Source organism: Nomascus leucogenys, chromosome 1a (assembly GCF_006542625.1).
Source record: "Nomascus leucogenys isolate Asia chromosome 1a, Asia_NLE_v1, whole genome shotgun sequence".
Taxonomy (NCBI): domain Eukaryota; kingdom Metazoa; phylum Chordata; class Mammalia; order Primates; family Hylobatidae; genus Nomascus; species Nomascus leucogenys.
The window spans coordinates 24,287,549-24,309,166 of record NC_044381.1 but is presented as its reverse complement, the minus strand read 5'-3'; the positions used below and the strand labels follow the sequence as shown (position 1 = coordinate 24,309,166).

Here is a 21,618-nt window from a genome sequence, read left to right as displayed (position 1 = left end):
GAGCCACTGGGCCTGGCCTTTTATTTTTTAATTTTATCTTTGGAGACAGGGTCTCACTCTGTCACCCAGGCTGGAGTGCAGTGGCATGATCTCAGCTCACGGTAGCCTCCACCTCCTGGGTTCAAGCGATTCTCTCACTTCAGCCTCCAGAGTAGCTGGGATTACAGGCATGTACCACCATACCTGGCTAAATTTTGTAATTTTAGCAGAGTCGGGGTTTCACCATGTTGGCCAGGCTGGTCTCAAACTCCTGACCTCGTCATCCACCGGCCTTGGCCTCCCAAGGTGCTGGGATTACAGGCATGAGCCACTGTGCCTGGCCTGTAGATATATTTATGAGTGGGCCTTTTAGAATCCTTACTCCAGCTTCTCCTCCTAAGTGTTGAAAAATCAAACAACACAGCTGCTAATAGACTATGATGAGAACTCATCTTCTGATGGCCAATCAAGCATGCTTTCTAATACTGAATGTTACTGTGCTAAACTTTGCTCCTATGCAAACAAATGCCTCTGAAAAGGAGACACTTTAAGCCTTTTAGGGGGCCTACTGAGATTAGCTGGTTTTTTCCATTTTCCCCAAATTCCAGTACTGCAGACTCTGGCACTGTCCCTCCGCCCTCCATTTTCAAATCACTGTTTTTTCTGTGTTATCAGCCTTTTCTTCCCTTGGGTATCTAACAGACTCCTCCTAGCCTTCAAGCCCAGCCTAACTGTCAGCTCTTCCCAGAAGCCACTGAAATGCAATCCCATTCCCTGCCCAACCTCCAGGCAAATCAATCACTCTTACCTGTTTTTCTACGTCACTTTGCCTTTGCATAAATATTGATTAGAGCATCTGTTACTGTAATTCCTTTAGCTTTGTTTGCGCATGCCTGTCTCTCTTGCTGAAATGTGAGCATCTCAAGGAGAGTATTCATACTCTATGCATCCCTAGGATGGGCCTACTGCTAGCATCAAACCACCCCATTAATGACTGTTGGATGAATGAGTGAATGAATGATGGGAGAAATGGATTTTGGTAAGAACAAGAAAGGCTTTGGGGAAATAAGACATAAAATGTGTGCTGGGTGGTGATAGCAGATTAGGATGAGGGAAAAAACCTGGGTGAGAAGGTACTGAAAGTGAAAGTGAGGAAGGTCCCAACTTGGTTTTTAACCCACCTCACACTTTTCCAAGACTAGTGGTGAGTGTGCCCAATATAAATGTTTGGGGAGGAAGATTTTAAATTTAGACTGAAATTTGTAAATCCTAGGTGAATAAATGTTAACAATAAGTCAGAACTTTCTTAGCATGTTAAAAGTGTGTTCATTGGAGATACAAGAGCTAGGTAAATTTTTTTTTTTTTTTGAGACAGGGTTTTGCCTCTATTGCCCAGGCTGGAGTGCAGTGGCACAATCTCGGCTCACTGCAACCTCTGCCTTCCGGTTTCAAGCGGTTCTCCTGTCTCACCCTCCCAAGTAGCTGGGTTTACAGGCGCCCGCCACCACGCCCGGCTAATTTTTTTTTGTATTTTTAGTAGAGACGGGGTTTCACCATGTTGGTCAGGCTGGTTTTTTGTTTGTTTGTTTTGTTTTTGAGAGGAGGTTCTCACTCTGTTTCCCAGGCCGGAGTGCAGTGGCACGATCATGGCTCATTGCAGCCTCAAGCTCCTTGATTCAAGCCATCCACCCACCCCAGCCTCCTGAGTAGCTGGGACTATAGGCGTGTGCTACCATGCCTGGCTAATGTTTAGGTTTTGTAGATATGGGGTCTTGTTGCATTGCCCAGGCTGGTCTCAAACTCCTGGACTCAAGTAGTCTTCCTGCCTCAGCCTCCCAAAGTGCTGGGATTACAGGCATGAGACCCGATCCCTGGTCCTAGATAAAACACTTTGTTGTGGTTAAGTAATGTTCTTAACTTCACTTAAGGAAGGAGGAAATGATGCAGTAAATCTGGATACATATTTTTCTTTGCATTTTGTCATTAATGCAAACTTTGAGAAGTGAGAGAACTGTGCTTTGGAGCCAGGAGGTTGGGGCAGATATTGTTGAGTTGTTCGGTGCACATGGAAGAAATCAGGAGGCTGTCAGGAAAGATGGTGGGCTTGCTTCAGTGAATACTGCAGGGTACTATGCTGGAGTAAAGCAGACTGCTGGCTTAAAGGGCCCATGGGATCCGATGGAAGAACTGCAATATATATATATATATTTTTTCCGAGACAGTCTTGCTCTGTCGCCCAGGCTGGAGTGCAGTGGCTTGATCTCAGCTCACTGCAACCTCCTCCTCCCAGGTTCAAGCAATTCTCCTGCCTCAGCCTCCGGAGTAGCTGGGATTACAGGCACCTGCCACCACACCTGGCTAATTTGTGTATTTTTAGTAGAGGCAGGGTTTCACAATGTTGGCCAGGCTGGTCTTGAACTCCTGACCTTGTGATCCACCCGCCTCGGCCTCCCAAAGTGCTGGGATTACAGTCATGAGCTATCATGCCCGGCAGAACTGCAGTATTCTTTCTGGAGGTTAAAAAGAGGCCCCAGGCCAGGCATGGTGGCTCATGCCTGTAATGTCAGCATGTTGGGAGGCGGAGGAGGGCAGATCATTTGAGCCCAGGAGATCTAGACCAGCGTGGGCATTTTCGTGAAACCCCATTTCTACAAAAGATACAAAAATTACCTGGGTGTGGTGGCACATGCCTGTGGATTCAGGTACTTGGGAGGCTGAGGCGGGAGGATCATTTGAGCCTGGGAGATGGAGACTGCAGTGAGCTGTGATCGCATCACTGCACTCCAGCCAGGGCAGGGCAACAGAGTGAGAACCTGTCTCAAAAAAAAAAAAAGAGGAAGAGAGAAATGATCTAGAGAGAGATGATCTAGATACAGTATGGTGCAAAGAATTCGGTAGATCACAATTATGGTTTACAAACTTGGGCATTAGCCCTGAAAGTTCAAATTGATATGTGTTACTTACTCTAAGCCCCTCTAAATGAGGTGTTATTAAAATGAGGTCACCATTATATGCCATGTTTATAAGCTTGACTATACAACTTTGCTTAAACCTTTAGTCTTAACTTTGGCATCATAGAGCTGGGGTCCAATGCGGATTTTTCTGGGGAAATTTGGGCAAGTCATTTAACTTCTTTGTGTTTGTTTTCTCCTGTGCAAGAAAATAGGGATAAAAGTAGTACCTCCACTATAGGTACTGGTGTGCTACAGCTAAATCTTACCAGCTTATGAGGGCCTATTGTGTACATCTCTTCCCAACTGCATGCTCAGTGATGCCACTGGGTAGCTTGAAATCTACCAAGTATTTACACCACAGAAATTGGCAACCACTTCAGACCAGGCAGTATTTTTCTCCCAGAGAGCCAGTTGTTAAACATTTCTCAACACAATTCCACTTATAGGATTGCTGCAAAAGTTAAATGAGGTAATGAATGCAAAGGGTTTAGGATATTGTCTAGCAAATACACTAAATATATATGTGAGCATGGCATATACAGATTTTTATCAGACAACTTTTGCTTTAAATTGTTATTTTATTTTAAAAGTTTATTTTTTGCAGTGAGCACAACATTTTAAGTCTTTTCAGCCTCTTGCTTTTCCGGGGTTCCCACCATCTCCACCCCCACCCTTATAATAGGAGCAAAATTGCCTTTATTGTTGTGATCCTGCCCCCTGGCTAGAGTTGTTCAGGAAGGAATAGTCTGGCTGGTCTCTTGAATGAAGGAGATAATACATGCTTGGGAGTTATTGGCAGGGACTACTTTCCAGCACGAAGACTGGAAAATAAAGAACATCTATCTGTAGCAACATAAAGGATGATTCAGATGAAAAGCAGAGGACAGAAATACTTGGAAATATCCTGAGTCCCCCATAGCTTTCCTCTCCCTGCTTCTAATCTCATGTGAAGGCTGACTGTATCTCTGCATTTGGATTCCATGAATCAAGTTTTATTTTAAGTGCCTATTCCAGTGTTTGGCAGAGTCAGTGCTCAATGCATATTTGTTCTCCTTTTCGCTTAAACTAGTATGTGCTGGTTTCCTCTATAGCCCAAAGATTTTTTTAAATTTTTATTTATCTGTTTATTTATTTTATTTTTTATTTTTGAGACTGAGTCTCGCTCTATTATCCAGGCTGGAGTGCAGTGGCATGATCTCAGCTCACTGCAACCTCCACCTCCCAGGCACAAGTGATCCTCCCACCTCAGCCTCCGAAGCAGCTGGGACTACAGGCATGAGCTACCATGCCTGGCTAATTTTTGTATTTTTTTTTCTTTTTTATAGAGATAGAGTCTCGCTATGTTGCCTGGGCTGGTCTCAAACTCCTGGGCTCAAGCGATCCTCCCACTTCAGCCTCTCAAGCAGCTGGGACTACAGATGCAAGCCACCATGCCTGGCTAATTTGTCTATTTTTTGTAGAGACAGGGTTTCACCATGTTGCCCAGGCTGGTCTCAGACTCCTGGGCTCAAGCAATCCACCTGCCTTGGCCTCCCAAAGTTTTTTAAGATTACAGGCGTGAGCCACTGTGCTCTGCCTACTCCAAAGAATTCTAAAAAAGCATATGGAGCCTATGCTTTATCAAAATCTCAGTTATTAATGCCTAGGAAAGCCAGCTCCACTCTGTCTATGACTTAAGACTCCAGTGTTCGTCTGGTGGCAGCCTCAGCATAGGCACAATTAGTATAGTATAGAAGCCATCTCCTCTGGGCTCTAAATGTCTGAGTTATCTTTTTTTTTCAATAGGCAGTAAAAGGACTTTCTGGTTTGTATGTGTGTGGGTCTGTGTGTGTGTCTGTGTTTATAGGAGGACTTTAGAAAGGGAGTGAGAGAGATAGAAAAATGACAGAGGTCAAACATAAAATGATGCCTGGGCATGGTGGCTCATGCCTGTAATCCCAGCACTTTGGGAGGCTGAGGCAGGAGGATCACTTGAGGGCAGGAGTTCGAGACCAGCCTGGACAACATAGTGAAACCCTGTTTCTACTAAAAACACAAAAATTAGCCAGGTGTGGTGACGCCTGCCTGTAATCCCAGCTACACAGGAGGCTGAGGTGGGAGAATAGCTTGAACCTGGTAGGCAGAGGTTGCAGTGAGCCGAGATCATGCCACTGCACTCCAGGCTGGGCTACAGAGCAAGACTGTCTCAAAAAAAAAAAAAAAAAATGATGCATTGGAGAAGAATTTTGTACCATAAGAAATGGCTGAATGGGGGGAGGCTTTCATATATTCAAAGTGCACGAAGGCATTAAGGCATTTATTTGTTCCTTGACCACTGGGAAGAATTGGATCTTTGCTGATCTCTGGAAAATCTTGATGACTTGGTATTACTTAGCTGTGCAGGACCTCTCTTGTGAAGGTCATAAAAACACTGCCCAAGGAGTGTGCTCAGAGCAAGTGGGAAGCCCAAGTTGGAGAACGGAAATGACACAATCTCTGATATTGCAACAGTTTTTAGCAATTTTGCAGTGAGATTGCATTATGGTATTCAACCAGCAAAGCATTAGGGGAGAGACCAATAGAGCACTACAATATTTGCTGGAAATGAAAGCATAAACACATTTGCTCTTGCCTTTTCAAATGTCACAAGTGTATTTTGCCTTGGAGATCAGCTTACATTAATTCTTGAATCTTGGCTTCCAATTTTTTAGCATCAGCTCCACAAAATTCAAAAATCTGTTCACAAATGCACAAAGGTGAAACATTTATTGATTCAAGTACTGCAAAAATGTTGAGGCTTTAAGGAATTTTATTCCTGAATGAAAAGTTAATCCTACTCATTTCCATCATCTGCAAGACACTTTAAATATAAATGCACATTAAACACATTAAATTCATAATATTTTCATATTTGGCATCCTTTCAAAATTACTTATGCTAAAACTTTGCCAGATCTCTATAATTCTCCATAATATACCTTTAATCTAAGATCTAAAACATATAATGATGCTGGAAATAAACAAACTCCATCATTGGAACTTCTCAGAGCTCTTATACATTGGTATCGAGGATTTGTTAATTAATATACACAATCTCCTGAAATCAAATGGCTTGGGATTTGTCATTCCCTGACTTCTCCCCAGGTAAGAGTATTATAGTTCACTGATTCTAAGAAGCACATGTTCTTTTCAAATGTTTACATCTCTGAATCAGAATGCATTTCATAGTGGATGGTATGTTATATTTCACTTGGAACACTTTTTAGTGGTATATAAAATAAGAATGCATCTTTCACGAGTGTCTTATGTTTGAAGAAAGATGGAATTCAAAGACTTTAGTACTAAATATATTACGTGGTTGAAGACAAGGAAGAGTGTGAGGTTGCGATTGGGTGAAAACTTGAGTCCCCAGTAAGGGGCGGTTGAGCCACCAGGAATAGTGTTAGGACTTTGGGGCAGGGGCTAGAAAAGTCTAGAACTAACTTTAGTGCCCAGTGTGCTGCAGGGAGAAACCATCCCCACACCTAAGGCTTCTGCTTCTCCAGGCAGCAGCATTCTGCCTGAGTGTGTCATTGTATTTATTTCTTCAAAGTAAACCCCAGATTTGTAACTCTACCTTGATCCCATTTCACTTACCAGGTTGCTCATGAATCCACTTCTATAACAGCAAATTATTCTTTTGATTCTTGAGAATAGGGTTACCTAAGTGTGGGTGCAGAATTTCATAATTTATCTGAATTGCCTGGTTTGTAACCATCTCCCCTATAACTATTTCTTTTGGCCTTGCCAGGGGAGGAAGTTGTCAGAAAGGATCTGCAAAAGTTTCTCTTTGCTAAGAGTTAGGTGGCAGCTAGGTGGTGGCTCTTTGGCATGAAGGGAGGTTCATGATCCTCTGCAAAATCTGAGGTCAGAGCTCGTGCAGAGATAAGAACTTCTGGTGGGAACATAGGCAGGGCTTGGCTACCTGAATGACCAGTCTTGGCAGGAAGCATGATAAATTCATTTTGCCTGTTTTTGGACTTTTAAAGATGGACGGCCGGGTGCAGTGGCTCATGCCTGTAATCCGAGCACCTTGAGAGGCTGAGGCGGGTGGGTCACTTGAGATCAGGAGTTTGAAACCAGTCTGGCCAACATGGCAAAACCCCATCTCTACTAAAAATACAAAAATTAGCCAGGCGTGGTGGTACACACCTGTAAGTCCAGCTACGTGGGAGGCGGAGGCACGAGAATCACTTGAACCCAGGAGGTGGAGGTTGCAGTGAGCCACGATCAAGCCACTGCATTCCAGCCTGGGTGACAGACAGAGATTCTGTCTCAAAAAAAAAAAAAAGAGTATGGTGCACTGATTCAAATTCAAATGTAATTGTTTTTAAAAAATAGAAAAAAAGAAATATGGAATTCTACGATATGTATTCTTCTGTGTCTGGCTTCTTCCACTCAACATGATATTTATGAGACGTACCTGGATAGTGTCACTACAGTCATTTTTCAGTGTTTCTTTGGTATTCCATTGCATGAATGTTTATCCATTTTCGCTGTGACAAATAGTGCTACCGTGGATGTTCTTGTCCATATCTTTGTAGGGATATCTTTGTGGGCACATAAGCACTGATTTCTGTTGTATAGCTAAAAGTGGGATTGTGGGTTCTGCTTCAGTAGAAGCTACCCCACAGGTTTTGAAATTATTCTGCATGTATTTTCTTCTTTCTTTTCTTTTTTTTTTTTTTTTTTGAGACAGAGTCTCGCTCTGTCGCCCAGGCTGGAGTGCAGTGGCACGATCTCGGCTCACTGCAAGCTCTGCCTCCTGGGTTCAGGCCATTCTCCTGCCTCAGCCTCTCCGAGTAGCTGGGACTACAGGCGCCCGCCACCACGCCCGGCTAATTTTTTGTATTTTTTAGTAGAGACGGGGTTTCACCGTGGTCTCAATCTCCTGACCTCGTGATCCGCCTGCCTCGGCCTCCCAAAGTGCTGGGATTACAAGCATGAGCCACCACGCCCGGCTTCTTCTTTCTTTTCTTTTCTTTTCTTTCTCTCTCTCTCTCTTTCCTTCCTTCCTTTCTTTCTTTCTTTCTTTGTTTCTTTGTTTCTTTTTTCTTTCTTTCTCTCTCTCTTTCTCCCTTTTCTTTTCTGCCGCAATCTCAGCTCACTGCAACCTCAGCTCACTGCAACCTCTGCCTCCTGGCTTCCAGCGATTCTCCCACCTCTGCCTCCCACCACCATTCCTGGTTAATTTTTAAAATTTTAGCAGAGACGGGGGTTTACCATGTTGGCCAGGCTGGTCTCAAACTCCTGACCTCAAGTGATCTGCTCATCTCAGCCTCCCAAGGTGCTGGGATTACAGGCGTAAGCCACCATGCCTGGCCTGCATATATTTTCAATTTATACTCTACCAGCAGAGGATGAGTGTTCTAGCTCTAGCTCTGCATCCTTGACAACACTTGATATTGCCAGTCTTTTTCATGTTAACAATTCTGGTGGCTTTAGGGGACAAGTTTGCTACCGAATTCCATATGTTTTACCTTGGTCAGCTTTCACCTGACTTTAGCAATGGCTATATAACTTGTCTCTCTCGGTCTCCAGTCTTGTACCACTTAGGTCCTTTCTCATCCCTGAAGCTCAAAACCACAAATCCAGGCATGCCATCCTTCTTTGTAAACATCTTCAGTTTTTCCCCATCACCATACAATCCAAGCTTCTTCCAAGGTCTCCCTAATTTTGTCCTGTCTCCCTCCCTGTTGCTCCTTGCCATAAACCTTGAACTCAGATCCATTTGTTCATTTAACAAATACTTAATAAGTGCCTACTATGAGCCACACTTACTGTGAACAAAACTGACAAAATCCTCTCATGAGCTCATCTGCTAGTGGTAACTTTTTAGTATTGTTGTATTATTATCCAAAGAATTCCTGACATATACCCATGTTATTTTATAACACTGCTTCCTGTCATCTTTTCTCACTTGCTAATCTTAACCATGCCTCAAGATGGTTTGAGTAACTCATGGAGGCTTCCTTGAACCTTTTCTCTGTTATCCCATAGTACTCTGGGCATCGCAGTATTAACTAATTTTTGTCGTCTATCTTTCCCACTACACCAAGGATGAAGACTGTACCTGAAATTTTTTTCCATATATTATTTATTTGTTTATTTTAGAGATGAGGTCTCGCTCTGTCACCCAGGCTGGAGTGCAGTGATGCGATCATAGTTCACTGCAGTCTTGAACCCCAGGGCTCAAGTGATCCTCCCACATCAGCTTCCTGAATAGCTAGGACTACAAGCATGCACCAATACAGTGGCTTTTTTTTTTTTTAATTTTTAAATTTTTTTGTAAAGGCGAGATCTTGCTGTGTTACCTAGGCTGGTCTCAAACTCCTGGCCTCAAAAGATCCTCCTGCCTCCCCTCCCAAAGTGCTGGGTTTACAGGCATAAATCACTGTGCCTGGCTTTATAGTTTTAGTATCTAATCTAGTACCTTACACAGAGTAAGTGTACCATTGATGACCATAGGCCTGTGTTGAGCTAAGTTTCGGCAACTAGGTATTACCTGTCTTATTCTATCTTTATCTTGTTTGCCAAAGAGAAATGTTACATTTGTGTCTCCCTATCCAGGGCTGGGCTTTGCATACAGGAACTTAATAGGTGGAGTTAATGGGTAAGGAGCAATTTACTGATAAGAGCTTATTGCACAGATAGCTTTCTTTTGAAGAGAGATGTATGCAAGGCAAATAGTTTAATTTCTGCCCAAAGTGTTGTGAGAGGAAAATAAATAAATCTTGGGGTCCCCAAATCATGAAGCTAAAGGGAAAAGTCAAGCTGGGAACTGCTTAGGGATAACCTGCCTCCCATTCTTTTCAGTCACCTCTCCGCTCACTGAGATAAATGCATATCTGATTGCCTCCTTTGGAAATGCTAATCAGAAACTCAAAATAATGTAACCATTTGTCTTTTATCTACCTATGACCTGGAAGCCCCCTCCCCGCTTCAAGTTGTTCTGCCTTTCCGGACAAACCAGTGTTCATCATATATGTTGATTGATGTCTTATATCTCCCTAAAATGTTTAAAACCAAGCTGTGCTCCAACTGTCTTGGGCACATAGCATCAGGACCTCCTGAGGGGCACACATTCTCAACCTTGGCAAAGTAAACTTTCTAAATTAACCAAAACCTATCTCAGATGTTTGGGGTTCACATTTGGCAACCACAAAGGGATTCTGAGTGGAGGTACCCCTGACCTTTGGCAAATCTCCTATTGGTGCTTAATACCAGCATGAGCTAACTTTATGGCTCAAACCAATAGGACAATTTGCTGAGGCCTGGGAGCACCCCACTCTAGAGAATACCAAGTCTTCCCAAATTTGGTCAAGAGCTAGTTTATTTTGCTGTACAACTCCCTTTTTTTGGAGTTTTACTTGCTTCCAACAAGGAAGGCAAGATTTCCTGCTTTCATGATGATGGAAGGCAGGTAACTCCTTTACAGAGTCTGAGGTTGCTCCCAACAGGGAAGACAAGTTTGATTTTTTTCCTGCTTCTTCAGCGCAAGACCCAACCCTAGGTAAGTAGCTGAATTTGGGTTTTGTCTTGGCTAAAGTTAACAACCAGCTGATCGCCGGGCGCGGTGGCTCACGCTTGTAATCCCAGCACTTTGGGAGGCCGAGGCGGGCAGATCACGAGGTCAGGAGATCGAGACCACGGTGAAACCCCGTCTCTACTAAAAATACAAAAAAATTAGCCGGGCGTGGTGGTGGGCGCCTGTGGTCCCAGCTACTCGGAGAGGCTGAGGCAGGAGAATGGCGTGAACCCGGGAGGCGGAGCTTGCAGTGGGCCGAGATCACGCCACTGCACTCCAGCCTGGGCAGCAGAGCGAGACTCCGTCTCAAAAACAACAACAACAACAACAACAACAACAACAAAAAAAAAAACAACCAGCTGATCTTAATTTCTCCTTATTATTAGCATGCTCAGAGATCACATTGTTTTGTTGTTGTTGTTGTTGCTGTTTGTTCTTTTCTTTCTCCCATCAGATTTGACCTACTGTACCTGACTTGATCAAATCTGGGTGAGAATTCCAAATTATGGGTAACAAGGCCTCTCTAATTTGGCTAAAATTCCTCGCAGCTGCAAAAGAGGGAAAACAAAACAGAAAACCATGCACTTGGTTTCTGTGTTTGCTTCCTGTCTTTAAAAAAAAAAGTTTCTTTCATTTACATTTCTTCTACCGCATACCTCCTTCCCCTTTGCCACCTGCAGTACCAGAAAAATGTAGAGAAGGCTTCTAATGAGTTGAACCCCTTTAATGAATTCAGAACAAAGGTGCCACTCACCCCTTTTGATGTGTTTTCTTTGTGGAGTTTCAAGAGTCATGGGCAGATTCTTCTTAGGTCTAAAGCTCTGTTTTCCTGTATTGCATGACCTGACCTCTTTGGCTTTGCGGGTACCAGAGATGACCTTGTACTGTGAGAGGTGTTGACCTTGGCGTGTGTAATGGCGAATAAGAACTACAAAGTTAGGGATGGCTGAGCACAGTTTACAGGAAGTGGTCTTGGCTGTTATTTTATTTTTTCTCCTAGGAAGTTGTTAAGGATCCTAATTCTAGTTCAGATATGCATTCTAAAGGATCTTCTCCATTGCTTTTTCTCTGAAAATTAATCTTGATTTGGCTTGTCTGTGTATATTTGCATAAGAGACTGAATTTTCTTAGCTCGGAAGAGAGACAACATTTGCTCCTTCCAGCTGAAAGTTGCCCCTGGGTGACTGGGGCCTCAAGGGAGTGTCGGGAGGCTTGACCCCCCCCACAATATGCTGCAGCCCTACAGGAAAATCCCCCCCAAAATTAATTTTATTTATTTATTTATTTTTTGAGATAGAGTCTTGCCCTTCATCCAGGCTGGAGTGCAGTGGCACGATCTCAGCTCACTGCAACCTCTGCCTCCCATATTCAAGTGATTCTCCTGCCACCGCCTCCCTAGTAGCTGGAATTACAGGCATGCACCACCATGCCTGGCTAATTGTTGTATTTTTAGTAGAGACGGGGTTTTACCATGTTGACCAGGCTGGGCTTGAATGCCTGACTTCAGGTGATCTGCGCATCTCGACCTCCCAAGGTGCTGGGATTACAGGCGTGAGCCACCACTCCTGGCCTAAAAATTAATTTAAGGCCGGGCACGGTGGCTCACGCCTGTAATCCCAGCACTTTGGGAGGCCAAGGCAGGCGGATCACAAGGTCAGGAGATCGAGACCATCCTGACTAACACGGTGAAACCCTGTCTCTACTAAAAATACAAAAAATTAGCCGGGCTTGGTGGCGGGCGCCTGTAGTCCCAGCTACTCAGGAGGCTGAGGCAGGAGAATGGCATGAACCCAGGAGGCAGAGATTGCAGTGAGCCAAGATTGCACCACTGCACTCCAGCCTGGGTGACAGAGCAAGACTCCGTCTCAAAAAAAAAAAAAAAAAAATTTAATTTAAAAAAAGGCTCATCCAGGAAACACATATAAGGGCTGATTACCTAGTGTTTTGAGCCCTCTCAGAGATGACAGACCTCTGGAGAGAGAAACTGAGGCATGTAAGAGGGTAGAAACAACTCGGTGGTGTGGAGTCCCGCTTACAAGCAGCACACATCGATTCATCACACAGAAGCTCTAGGCCACGGCTCAGTTCCTTTTATTAAGAAAAAAAATGGGAAACCAATAATCTAAGTTCCTTATTAATAATCTCAGTTCCTTTTATTAAGAAAAAGAAAGTGGGAAACCAATAATCTAAGAATGAGAAGAAAACAAGGAGAATGACTCCCTTTTCAAGCACTCCGTAGGTTTTGTGGCACCTCTGCTTGCCAGAGTTTATGTAAAATGGAAGTAATATGGTCTTTGTGCACATTCACATTAAAGAAAAACGAGTCCTAGGGGTCCATCTGCAAACTTTGGAGTTCCTAAGTTATAGGATCTGTGTGTGTGTGTGTGTGTGTGCATGTGTATATTGGAAAGGCCTTTATAATTTCTGTAATTTTTTGTTTAATTGGCAATTAAATCCATTTTAATTTCCCTCTAGCACACCAGACATTTTCTCTCCATACTTGATGATGTAAATTTGGCTGATTTTCACCTGAGTTGTTTCCTTTAATATGCAAATTTAAGGCGATTTAGCTGACAATTGTCTAGGGTAGTGAAACAGGTTATCAAGAATTTGAAAGTCTAAGATAGGAAAAAATAGAGTCTTTATGAATCTACAAGATGTACTTCTATTGGCATGCCTAATACATCTATGTATTTATGTGTTATGTTACACAATGTTTTATTCCTGAAAATATATAAAAGAGCTCTAATTAATTGGCTTAAGAAAATAAAAGCACTTGAATCAAATACTTTATCAGGAAAAAAGAAAAGACTAGTCAAATGCTTTTTCAAGTTTATGTAACTTAAGTAAAATCTTTAATAAATAAGCTAGCTTTAAAATTATTGGAAACATAATATTAGAAAAGTCTTAAGAATTGCCAGCATACATTTTTGTTTGCATTTATTAATCAAGCAATTTCATACTTATCCCTGCTAAACACTATAAGGTGTCAAAATTTGGCATAGCGGTTACAAAACTATAAACCCAGCCCAAAACAGAATGAACTTTGCTTGTGTAATTTTTAATAAGTAAGACATTGATATTGGTTTAATGAAAATAGTTACATCTTGAATTTAGTAACTTCTAATCTTTTGGCTTCAAGCAGTCTAGTCTACAGGTATTAAAATTTGTTTTAGGAAAGGACTGTTATCATCTTTGTTTCAAAGCTAAACTATAAACTAAGTTCCTCCCAAAGTTAGTTTGGCCTATACCCAGGAATGAACAAAGACAGCTTGGAGGTTAGAAGCATGATAGATTCAGTTAGGTCAGATCCGTTTCACTGTCTCAGTAATAATTTTGCAGTGGTCGTCCCATAACTTTAAATGATGACTATCACAGTTTACGTAAATAATCTAGGTAAATGATTAAAATAATTAGGTAAATACAATGGGAAAAATACTTGTAGACAAACTCATCATAATTTAGAATCTAAAGTTATATTAAATTAATAGATATTTCATTATTTCGGTATTTTTCAATAAAAATATATTGTAGGAAAACATTCCTTTTTAAAGAAAAGAAGTGTGTCCTTTTTAAAAAGGGGAACAATTTTTGTCTAATTCAAAGCTTATTTAAAGTTTATGTATAAAACAATGTAAAAGAAACCAGGAAATAAGAGTGATGTAAAGAAAGTTACAAAAATAAAGAGGTATATATATATATCTCCATACTATATATATATCTGGATATACTATATTACTATATCCATATATATACTATATATATACTATATAGTATATCCATATATATATCCATATATATATCCATATAGACTATATAATGTATATATATACTATATTACTGTATCCATATATGGAGATATATATATGGATATAGTAAACTAATTTAACTTTTTTTTTTTTTGAGATAAAGTTTCACTCTTGTTGCTCAGGCTAGAGTGCAATGGTGCTATCTCGGCTTGCCGCAACCTCCACCTCGCAGGTTCAAGCAGTTCTCCAGGGAGAGCTGAAATGTTCATGAATATCAAGCAGAACAGGAGTTATCTGCATGGACTGAACTAAAAAAAAAGCCGAAGTAATATTTTTGACTTTTTCTTAAAATGTTGCTGATCCTTTGTATTGTTTTTCAGAGTCAAGGAAACTTTTGCTTTATTGACAGCTTTTAACAATTTAGTATACTCCTATGAACAAAATTTGGAGCATATTTATTTCTCTCTACCTGATTTCTCCAGAATTTGGAAATTATTTGTGAGTATTCTTAACTTATGGCAATACAGTTATGGCATAAGTGCAATAAGAACCTGTTTTCATTTGTAACAGGACACAATTGGAGAAACCAGTTATTTTACCAAAGCTTTGGAATGGTGTACTTTCCCTTAAGGAATCAAATTTGACTTATGGAAACAATGAAAGTCCCTTGGGAAAACTGGCCTCATACCTTGTGTCTACACAGTTCCTCTACAGGATTCCTGACCTGTGGTAAGTAAAGAATGTCACTTTCTGACAGGCCCAGGAGCCCCAAGTTTATCATGGAACCTCAAGAGGAGAGGAATTCCCATAGGCATTTGATGGTACAAATCCATCTATGGCTGCGCTCAGCTTTAAAAAAGTCTTATCTGAGACTCTTTCTATGGAACAAAGTTCCATCAAAGTCAATTTAAAAGCCTATGTAAAAAAAATTATTCTTGCTACACTGTATACAAATGCTCAGTCCAAGTATAATAAAGCAAATCAGTCCTATCATGATTTGTCTTTAGTAGAAATGGGAACCTGGAGAGAGAAAATTATGTTTCAAAAATTATAGTACATCTGTTGTTAGATTCTAGTCTTGCCTAATGTTTTTCCATTTATATTATTTTCTGCAGTTTGGACTGAATTCTAATTTCTCTTGGCTACAAGTCTTTTTTTTTTTAGTCGTTTTTGAGACAGAGTCTCGCTGTTGCCCAAGCTGGAGCTCAGTGGCATGATCTTGCAATCTCAGCTCACTGCAACCTCCGCCTCCTGGATTCAAGCGATTCTCCTGCCTCAGCCTCCCAAGTAGCTGGGATTACAGGTGCCTGCCACCTTACCCAGCTAATTTTTGTATTTTTAATAGAGACAGGGTTTCACCATATTGGCCAGGCTGGTCTCGAACTCCTGACCTCAGGTGATGTGCTCACCTTGGCCTCCCAAAGTGCTGGGATTACAGGTGTGAGCCACCATGCCTGCCCCTACAAGTCTTCAAAATAATGTTTCAATTTTTTTCTTCTCTTTTCCTCCCGTTTTTCCTAATTTGGAGTCACTGAAAACTAAGCTGTGCTTTTTTAAAGCCCTGCAAACTGAAGCTAGACAATTTAAACTTCCAAAGAAAATAACAGCAATCTATTTACATACATAAGCCACTTTCTGAAGTCCATGTGTGGACTTCAGAGTAATATGACTTAGGCTGGACACAGTGGCTCACACCTGTAATCTCAGCACTGTGGGAGGCCGAGGTGGGCAGATCACCTGAGGTTAGCAGTTTAAGACCAGCCTGGCTAACGTGGCAAAACCCTGTCTCTAGTAAAAATACAAAAATTAGCCAGGTGTGGTGGCACACGCTTGTAATCCCAGCTACTTGGGAGGCTGAGGCAGGAGAATCACTTGTACCTGGGAGATGGAGGTTGCAGTGAGCCGAGACCGTGCCACTGCACTCCAGCCTGGGTGATAAGAGCAAAACTCCGTCTCAAAACAAACAAATAACAAACAAACAACCAAAATGGAGTAATGTGGCCTATACAGATTTTCCAGGGTTGTTCTTTTGTTTGTTGTTGTTCTTCTCCCTTCTTCCCCCTATTTTCTTTTCATAGGATGTGAGGCTTCACAAGCTGCTAAAAATAAGCTTTCCTAATAACTTGGGACCTACTTGTCTAGGAATAAACCATCCTAGCCATGAGAGATCAGATGAAACCTGAGACCAGAGACTCATTTTCTTCTAAAATGATTTCTCCAAAAGATTTTTAAATAGAAAAGGGGGTAAATGTGAAAGGAAAATAAATCTTGGGACTCCAAAATCACTAAGCTAAAGGGAAAAGTCAAGCTGGGAACTGCTTAGGGCCAAACTGCCTCCCATTCTATTCAAACTCACCCCTCTGCTCACTGAGATAAATCCAAATCTGATTGCCTCCTTTGGAGAGGCTAAGCAGAAACCCAAAAGAATGCAACCATTTGTCTTTTATCTACCTATGCTGGAAGCCCCCTCCCCACTTTGAGTTGTCCTGCCTTTCTGGACTGAATCAATGTTCATCTTACATATGTTGATTGATGTCTCATGTCTCCCTAAAATGTATAAAACCAAGCTGTGCTCTGACCACCTGGGCACATGTCGTCAGGGACTCCTGAGGCTGTGTCACAGGTTGGCGTCCTCAAACTTGGCAAATTAAACTCTCTTTCTTTTTTTCTTTTTGAGACGGAGTCTCGCTCTGTCGCCCAGGCTGGAGTGCAGTGGTGCGATCTCGGCTCACTGCAAGCTCTGCCTCCCGGGTTCACGCCATTCTCCTGCCTCAGCCCTCTGAGTAGCTGGGACTACAGGCACCTGCCACCCCGCCCGGCCAATATTTTTTTTATTTTTAGTAGAGACGGGGTTTCACTGTGTTAGCCAGGATGGTCTCTATCTCCTGACCTCGTGATCCGCCTGCCTCAGCCTCCCAAAGTGCTGGGATTACAGGCTTGAGCCACCACGCCCGGCCGGCAAATTAAACTTTCTAAATTAACTGAGACGTGTCTCAGATATTCAGGGTTCACGTTCTTTTCTCATTTTATTCTGATGTCGGGTTATGCCTCTCAAAGGCATGCTCCACTCTGAAATATTAAGGGAGCGAGTTTACTTCTCTCTCCTCAATGCCTTCACTTCTCATGTGCTGCTGCAACCCTAGTAATAACTGCTAATGAAAATTATAAGCTCTGGTTTGCTGAGACCAAGAGAATGGGGTGTGGCTGTCCATGCATAATAGAACCAACTAAGCTCAATGATCAGTTTTTAAGTCTTTTATTATGAATATTTTCAAACATCCACAAAAATAAAATAATGAAGCGAACCCTCCTATCCCCTGCATTTGTCCATCATCCAGAGGCAGGTTTTTTTTTGTTTTTTGTTTTTTGTTTTGGCTCTTGTTGCCCAGGCTGGAGTGCAATGGCGTGCTCTTGGCTCACTGCAACCTCTGCCTGCTGGGTTCAAGCGATTCTCCTGCCTCAGCCTCCTGAGTAGCTGGGATTACAAGCACCTGCCACCACACCCAGCTAATTTTTGTATTTTTAGTACAGACGGGGTTTGCCATGTTGGCCAGGCTGGTCTCGAACTCCTGACCTCAGGTAATCCACCTGCCTCAGCCTCCCAAAGTGCTGGGATTACAAGCGTGAGCCACTGCACCCAGCCCAGGGGCAATTTTTTTTAATGCCAAAGACATTCAATCACCTGCAAAAATTCTAGTACTGCTGCTGCGAAATACGAAGGGGCTGGAGACAGTGGTCCCCTCCTCACAAATGGACTTCTGAGAGTACCAGTTAGACTGTAGAGTCTGACTAATGACACACTCAAAAGATAATTATAGCAAAATATCTTGGCCAGTTGATATGCAATTTTGGTTTTGATCCTCTTGCCTCAGCCTGCCAAGTAGCTGGGACTACAGAAGCCTGCCACCACGCCTGGCTAATTTTTGTATTTTTTTTTTTTTGTAGATGTAGGGTTTCACTATGTTGTTCGGGCTGGTCTTGAACTCCTGGGCTCAAGGAACCCACCTGGCTTGGCTTCCCAAAGTGCTGGAATTACAGGTGTGAGCCACTGTGCCCAGCCACGAGATACTTTTATTTTTTGGCAGCAGGGGAGGGGGTTGTGGGGGCGCAGGCTGTAGAAACATATGTACAATATAATTTCTTTTTTCTTTTTTTTGAGACAGAGTCTTGCTCTGTCACTCAGGCTGGAGTGCGGTGGTGTGATCTTGGCTCACTGCAACCTCTGCCTCCCGGGTCCAAGTGATTCTCCTGCCTCAGACTCCTGGGTAGCTGGGATTATAGACATGTGCCACCACACTCAGCTGATTTTTTTTGTATTTTTAGAAGAGATGGGGTTACACCATCTAAGCTACCATCAGCTAGGGTGGTCTCGAACACCTGGCCTCAAGTGATCTGCCTGCCTCGGCCTCCCAAAGTGCTGAGATTACAGGTGTGAGCCACTGCGCCTGGCCTGTGCAATATAATTTTATATTTTATAATGATATTATATTCTCTTTTTTTAAAAGTGGAGTTTACTAAAGCATTAAATGGTATGAATAAGATGGAAAGAATATGTCTAATAAGAATTTTTAAAATTCCTCTACCTTCTGTGGAGAGGTAGGCAATGTTAATTACTGTTTGGTCCTATCTGGGCCCCTTTCTCTGACTCCTCCCCACCCATCTGTTCCCCAGAGCCATTTGCTTCACGTTGCAGGTGTTTGGACACTTCCCCTTTGACTTTCACAAGACTCAAGGCAGGCTTTGCAACTGCAAGGGACTTGATTAAAGTTTTTGGAGGAGCTAAATAAAAATCAGGCAAGCAGCTTGAATTTATATGCACTCGAATTCAAGAACAAGAGCCTATAAAAACAATGTTAATTTTTTTCCTTATCTATACTAGCTTTCTTCCTGACTTGTTCTAACAGTGTGATATCAGCAAAATACAAATTTACTTGCATTTTCTTGTAGCTGATTTAGAAACTCTGCTTACAGATCTGATTCTTTGAGCACTGGTGGCATAAATAATGCAAGAGTGCTTTTCTTCTGTGTAGGGGTTGACAAGCTTTTTTTTGTAAAAGATCAGATAGTATCAGTTTTAGGCTTTGCAGGCCATTTGGCCTCTGTTGCAACTATCCAAATTTGCTGTTGTAATGCTAAAGCAGCTAGTGGCAATTCATAAACAAATGGGCATGGCTGTGTTCCAGTGAAAGTTTATTTACAAAAACAAGTGGAGGGTCGGATTTGGCCTTGTGACCGTTCACCAACTCTTATTCTGTGCCATCAACTGAAGTTGTTGAGGCTTCATGCAACTGCCTAAGAGCTAGGTACTCAGTACAATGTGGCTTTCTGTGGAAGGGCAAAGGCGTGTGCATCTAATGCTGTGGGAATTCACCTCAAGCCACACCTTGAACAGGAAAACTGATTTTGGACTCTGGCCAGAGGAGATGTCATTTTTCCCGTTACTGGAAGTGTAGGGTGAAACTTTATTCTCAGGGATAAACATGGTTTAGGAGCCATTCCCTTCAATGGCTCATATACTTGTTCTCATGTTTCCAGTGGAAAATCTGCTCGAATGCCCAGTATTGAGAAATATGCCTGTTTCCTGTATCTCTTCACTTCTCCCCACGTTTAGAGGTGAGCTTATCTGTTAAGCTGACACAAAGGAAAGAACTTGTGCCTATCCGCTCTCCTTTTGGGGATGCTCTGCTCAAGGGACGGGTATGCTGTCTTCCCACTGTCTTTCTGCACAACACATGGGAAGTGGGCCCTAAACCTGCCCAGATAGATCTGGAAGGGCATCATACTATATCCTCACTTTTGGGGCTTGATAGTTGTGCAGAGCAACAATACCTCTTTTACCTGCACAGGTAAGTTTCTTCTTTGCAGCCGCAGATTCTCCCACAGGTGGGCCACCTCAATGTCTAGGCTTTAAGGGAATAGTAGGAAGTCTGTTGACATAGATCCCAGCCACATTGTTCAATGAGCACAGTATAGCATCATGACTACTTATAATAAGGTGATATTGTGATTAGCCACATGACTCCTTGGGAGGAAAGAGTTAATGCAGCAGGTCTGGTTGCTTTCTTCTTGTGTGTCTCCAAGAGAACTATGTTTGACCCTTCACCACCCCCCAGAAATGTGGCCCTCCAAGTGTTCTTTGTGTTAGTGATTGACGGACTTTGTTATACATTCCTGGAGGGATGGACCATGCCATGCTGGCATGTCAAGTTGCTTTGCATACACATCAATATTGATGATATGCCCCTGGTTTTATTGTTGGGATTCTGAGTTTCTATTGCCATGCCTTGTTGTGTAGCAATGGTTGCACAAGATAGGTGTATGTGACAACTACTCCCCTACTTCCACAAAGACCTCAGTCCCTGAGTTCAAAGTGGTATTCCTAAGTAGGGGCCATACCATATAGCTACCTCAAGTTCATTGCTAGAGAGAGAGCATTCCTATGTGTCTGACAAGGAAAGACCTCAGAAGTCTCTGCTGGACCTTTCTGGACTCCATCAATGCACATCTTTTTTTTTTCTGCTGCTTTTACTCTGTATTCTTTGCTGTACTAAATCTTAGCTATGAATATAACTTGTGATTGGGTCTTGTAAGTCTTTCTGGTGAATCACCAAACAAATCACTCCTATAGTTCAACAACTTAAAATTCAGAGAAGAGCAGGGTAGGGACTGGGGTAAAAAATTTAAGGGGTAGCTGCCAAAAACTCAGTAATCAAGATAAACATTATGTTAATAAGTATTATATGAAAGTATTAAAACCCAATGCAAAAAATCTATGATGAACAAAATATCAAAAATTTAAATAAAGGTAAGATCTAATCCTACACTTGTCATATCCTGACTTGCTTGCTGCACCCTAATTCTTGCCTGGGAGAAGAGACACACGTGAGCCTTTCAATTGTCAAAGCAGAGAGCAGCATCTTTAGCAATGGTGCTAAAGGTTGCTAGATGTTTCTAAATAATTACTACCCTTTGCCCACTTTTGTTCCATCTCACTTAGTTCTTGCCCCCTGACCCCCAGTCAATCTCTGCCAGTGCATCAACTGTTTATGGAGTTGATAGGAACCCCTTTTAGGGATCTGCACCCTTCAGAGTCCTGCACGTGAGAGGTTTCTTTTTTTTCTCATGCAGAACATCTCTGTGTGTAACACAGTCCTCGACAGGTTAAATATTATTGGGTAGGCAACTCCTGAATGCTAAGATGACTTAGCTTAAATGGATGTTGTAGTTATTGAAAGAGCCTTAGAGGTCTCTCATAAATTTATTTCTAAATTACTATTTATTTATACATTTTCAGAGAGATGGGCGTGCACAGCTAGATCCTGGGACTCTAATGATAGCTACATCGTCTAGTATTTACCAAGTCCAGTGCTAGGCACTTTAGATACAATATC

The 21,618-nt window shown here is 42.2% G+C and overlaps 1 protein-coding gene and 1 long non-coding RNA gene across 4 annotated transcripts in view; one reads left to right on the top strand and one right to left on the bottom strand.

The window, feature by feature from the left end:
- The window catches only part of LOC115837365, a 55,742-nt gene extending 40,792 nt beyond the window's left edge, over window positions 1–14,950 (top strand). Inside the window, exon 5 of the long non-coding RNA XR_004032438.1 lies at window positions 14,798–14,950. This is a non-coding gene — a long non-coding RNA (uncharacterized LOC115837365). The remainder of the gene's footprint in view (window positions 1–14,797) is intronic.
- TXNDC8 (thioredoxin domain containing 8) overlaps window positions 5,543–21,618 on the bottom strand; it is a 34,866-nt gene continuing 18,790 nt past the window's right edge. For 2 of the 3 annotated variants that reach the window (XM_030823092.1, XM_030822988.1), the window contains 2 exons: window positions 6,548–6,613; window positions 5,580–5,772 (listed from right to left, as the gene is read on the bottom strand). In XM_030823092.1, the coding sequence (XP_030678952.1) occupies window positions 5,746–5,772; window positions 6,548–6,613 (93 nt within the window). In that variant the 3' untranslated portion in view covers window positions 5,580–5,745. Of the gene's footprint in view, window positions 5,773–6,547; window positions 6,614–21,618 lie in introns of all 3 variants that reach the window. The other variant, XM_030823070.1, reaches the window with a different exon arrangement.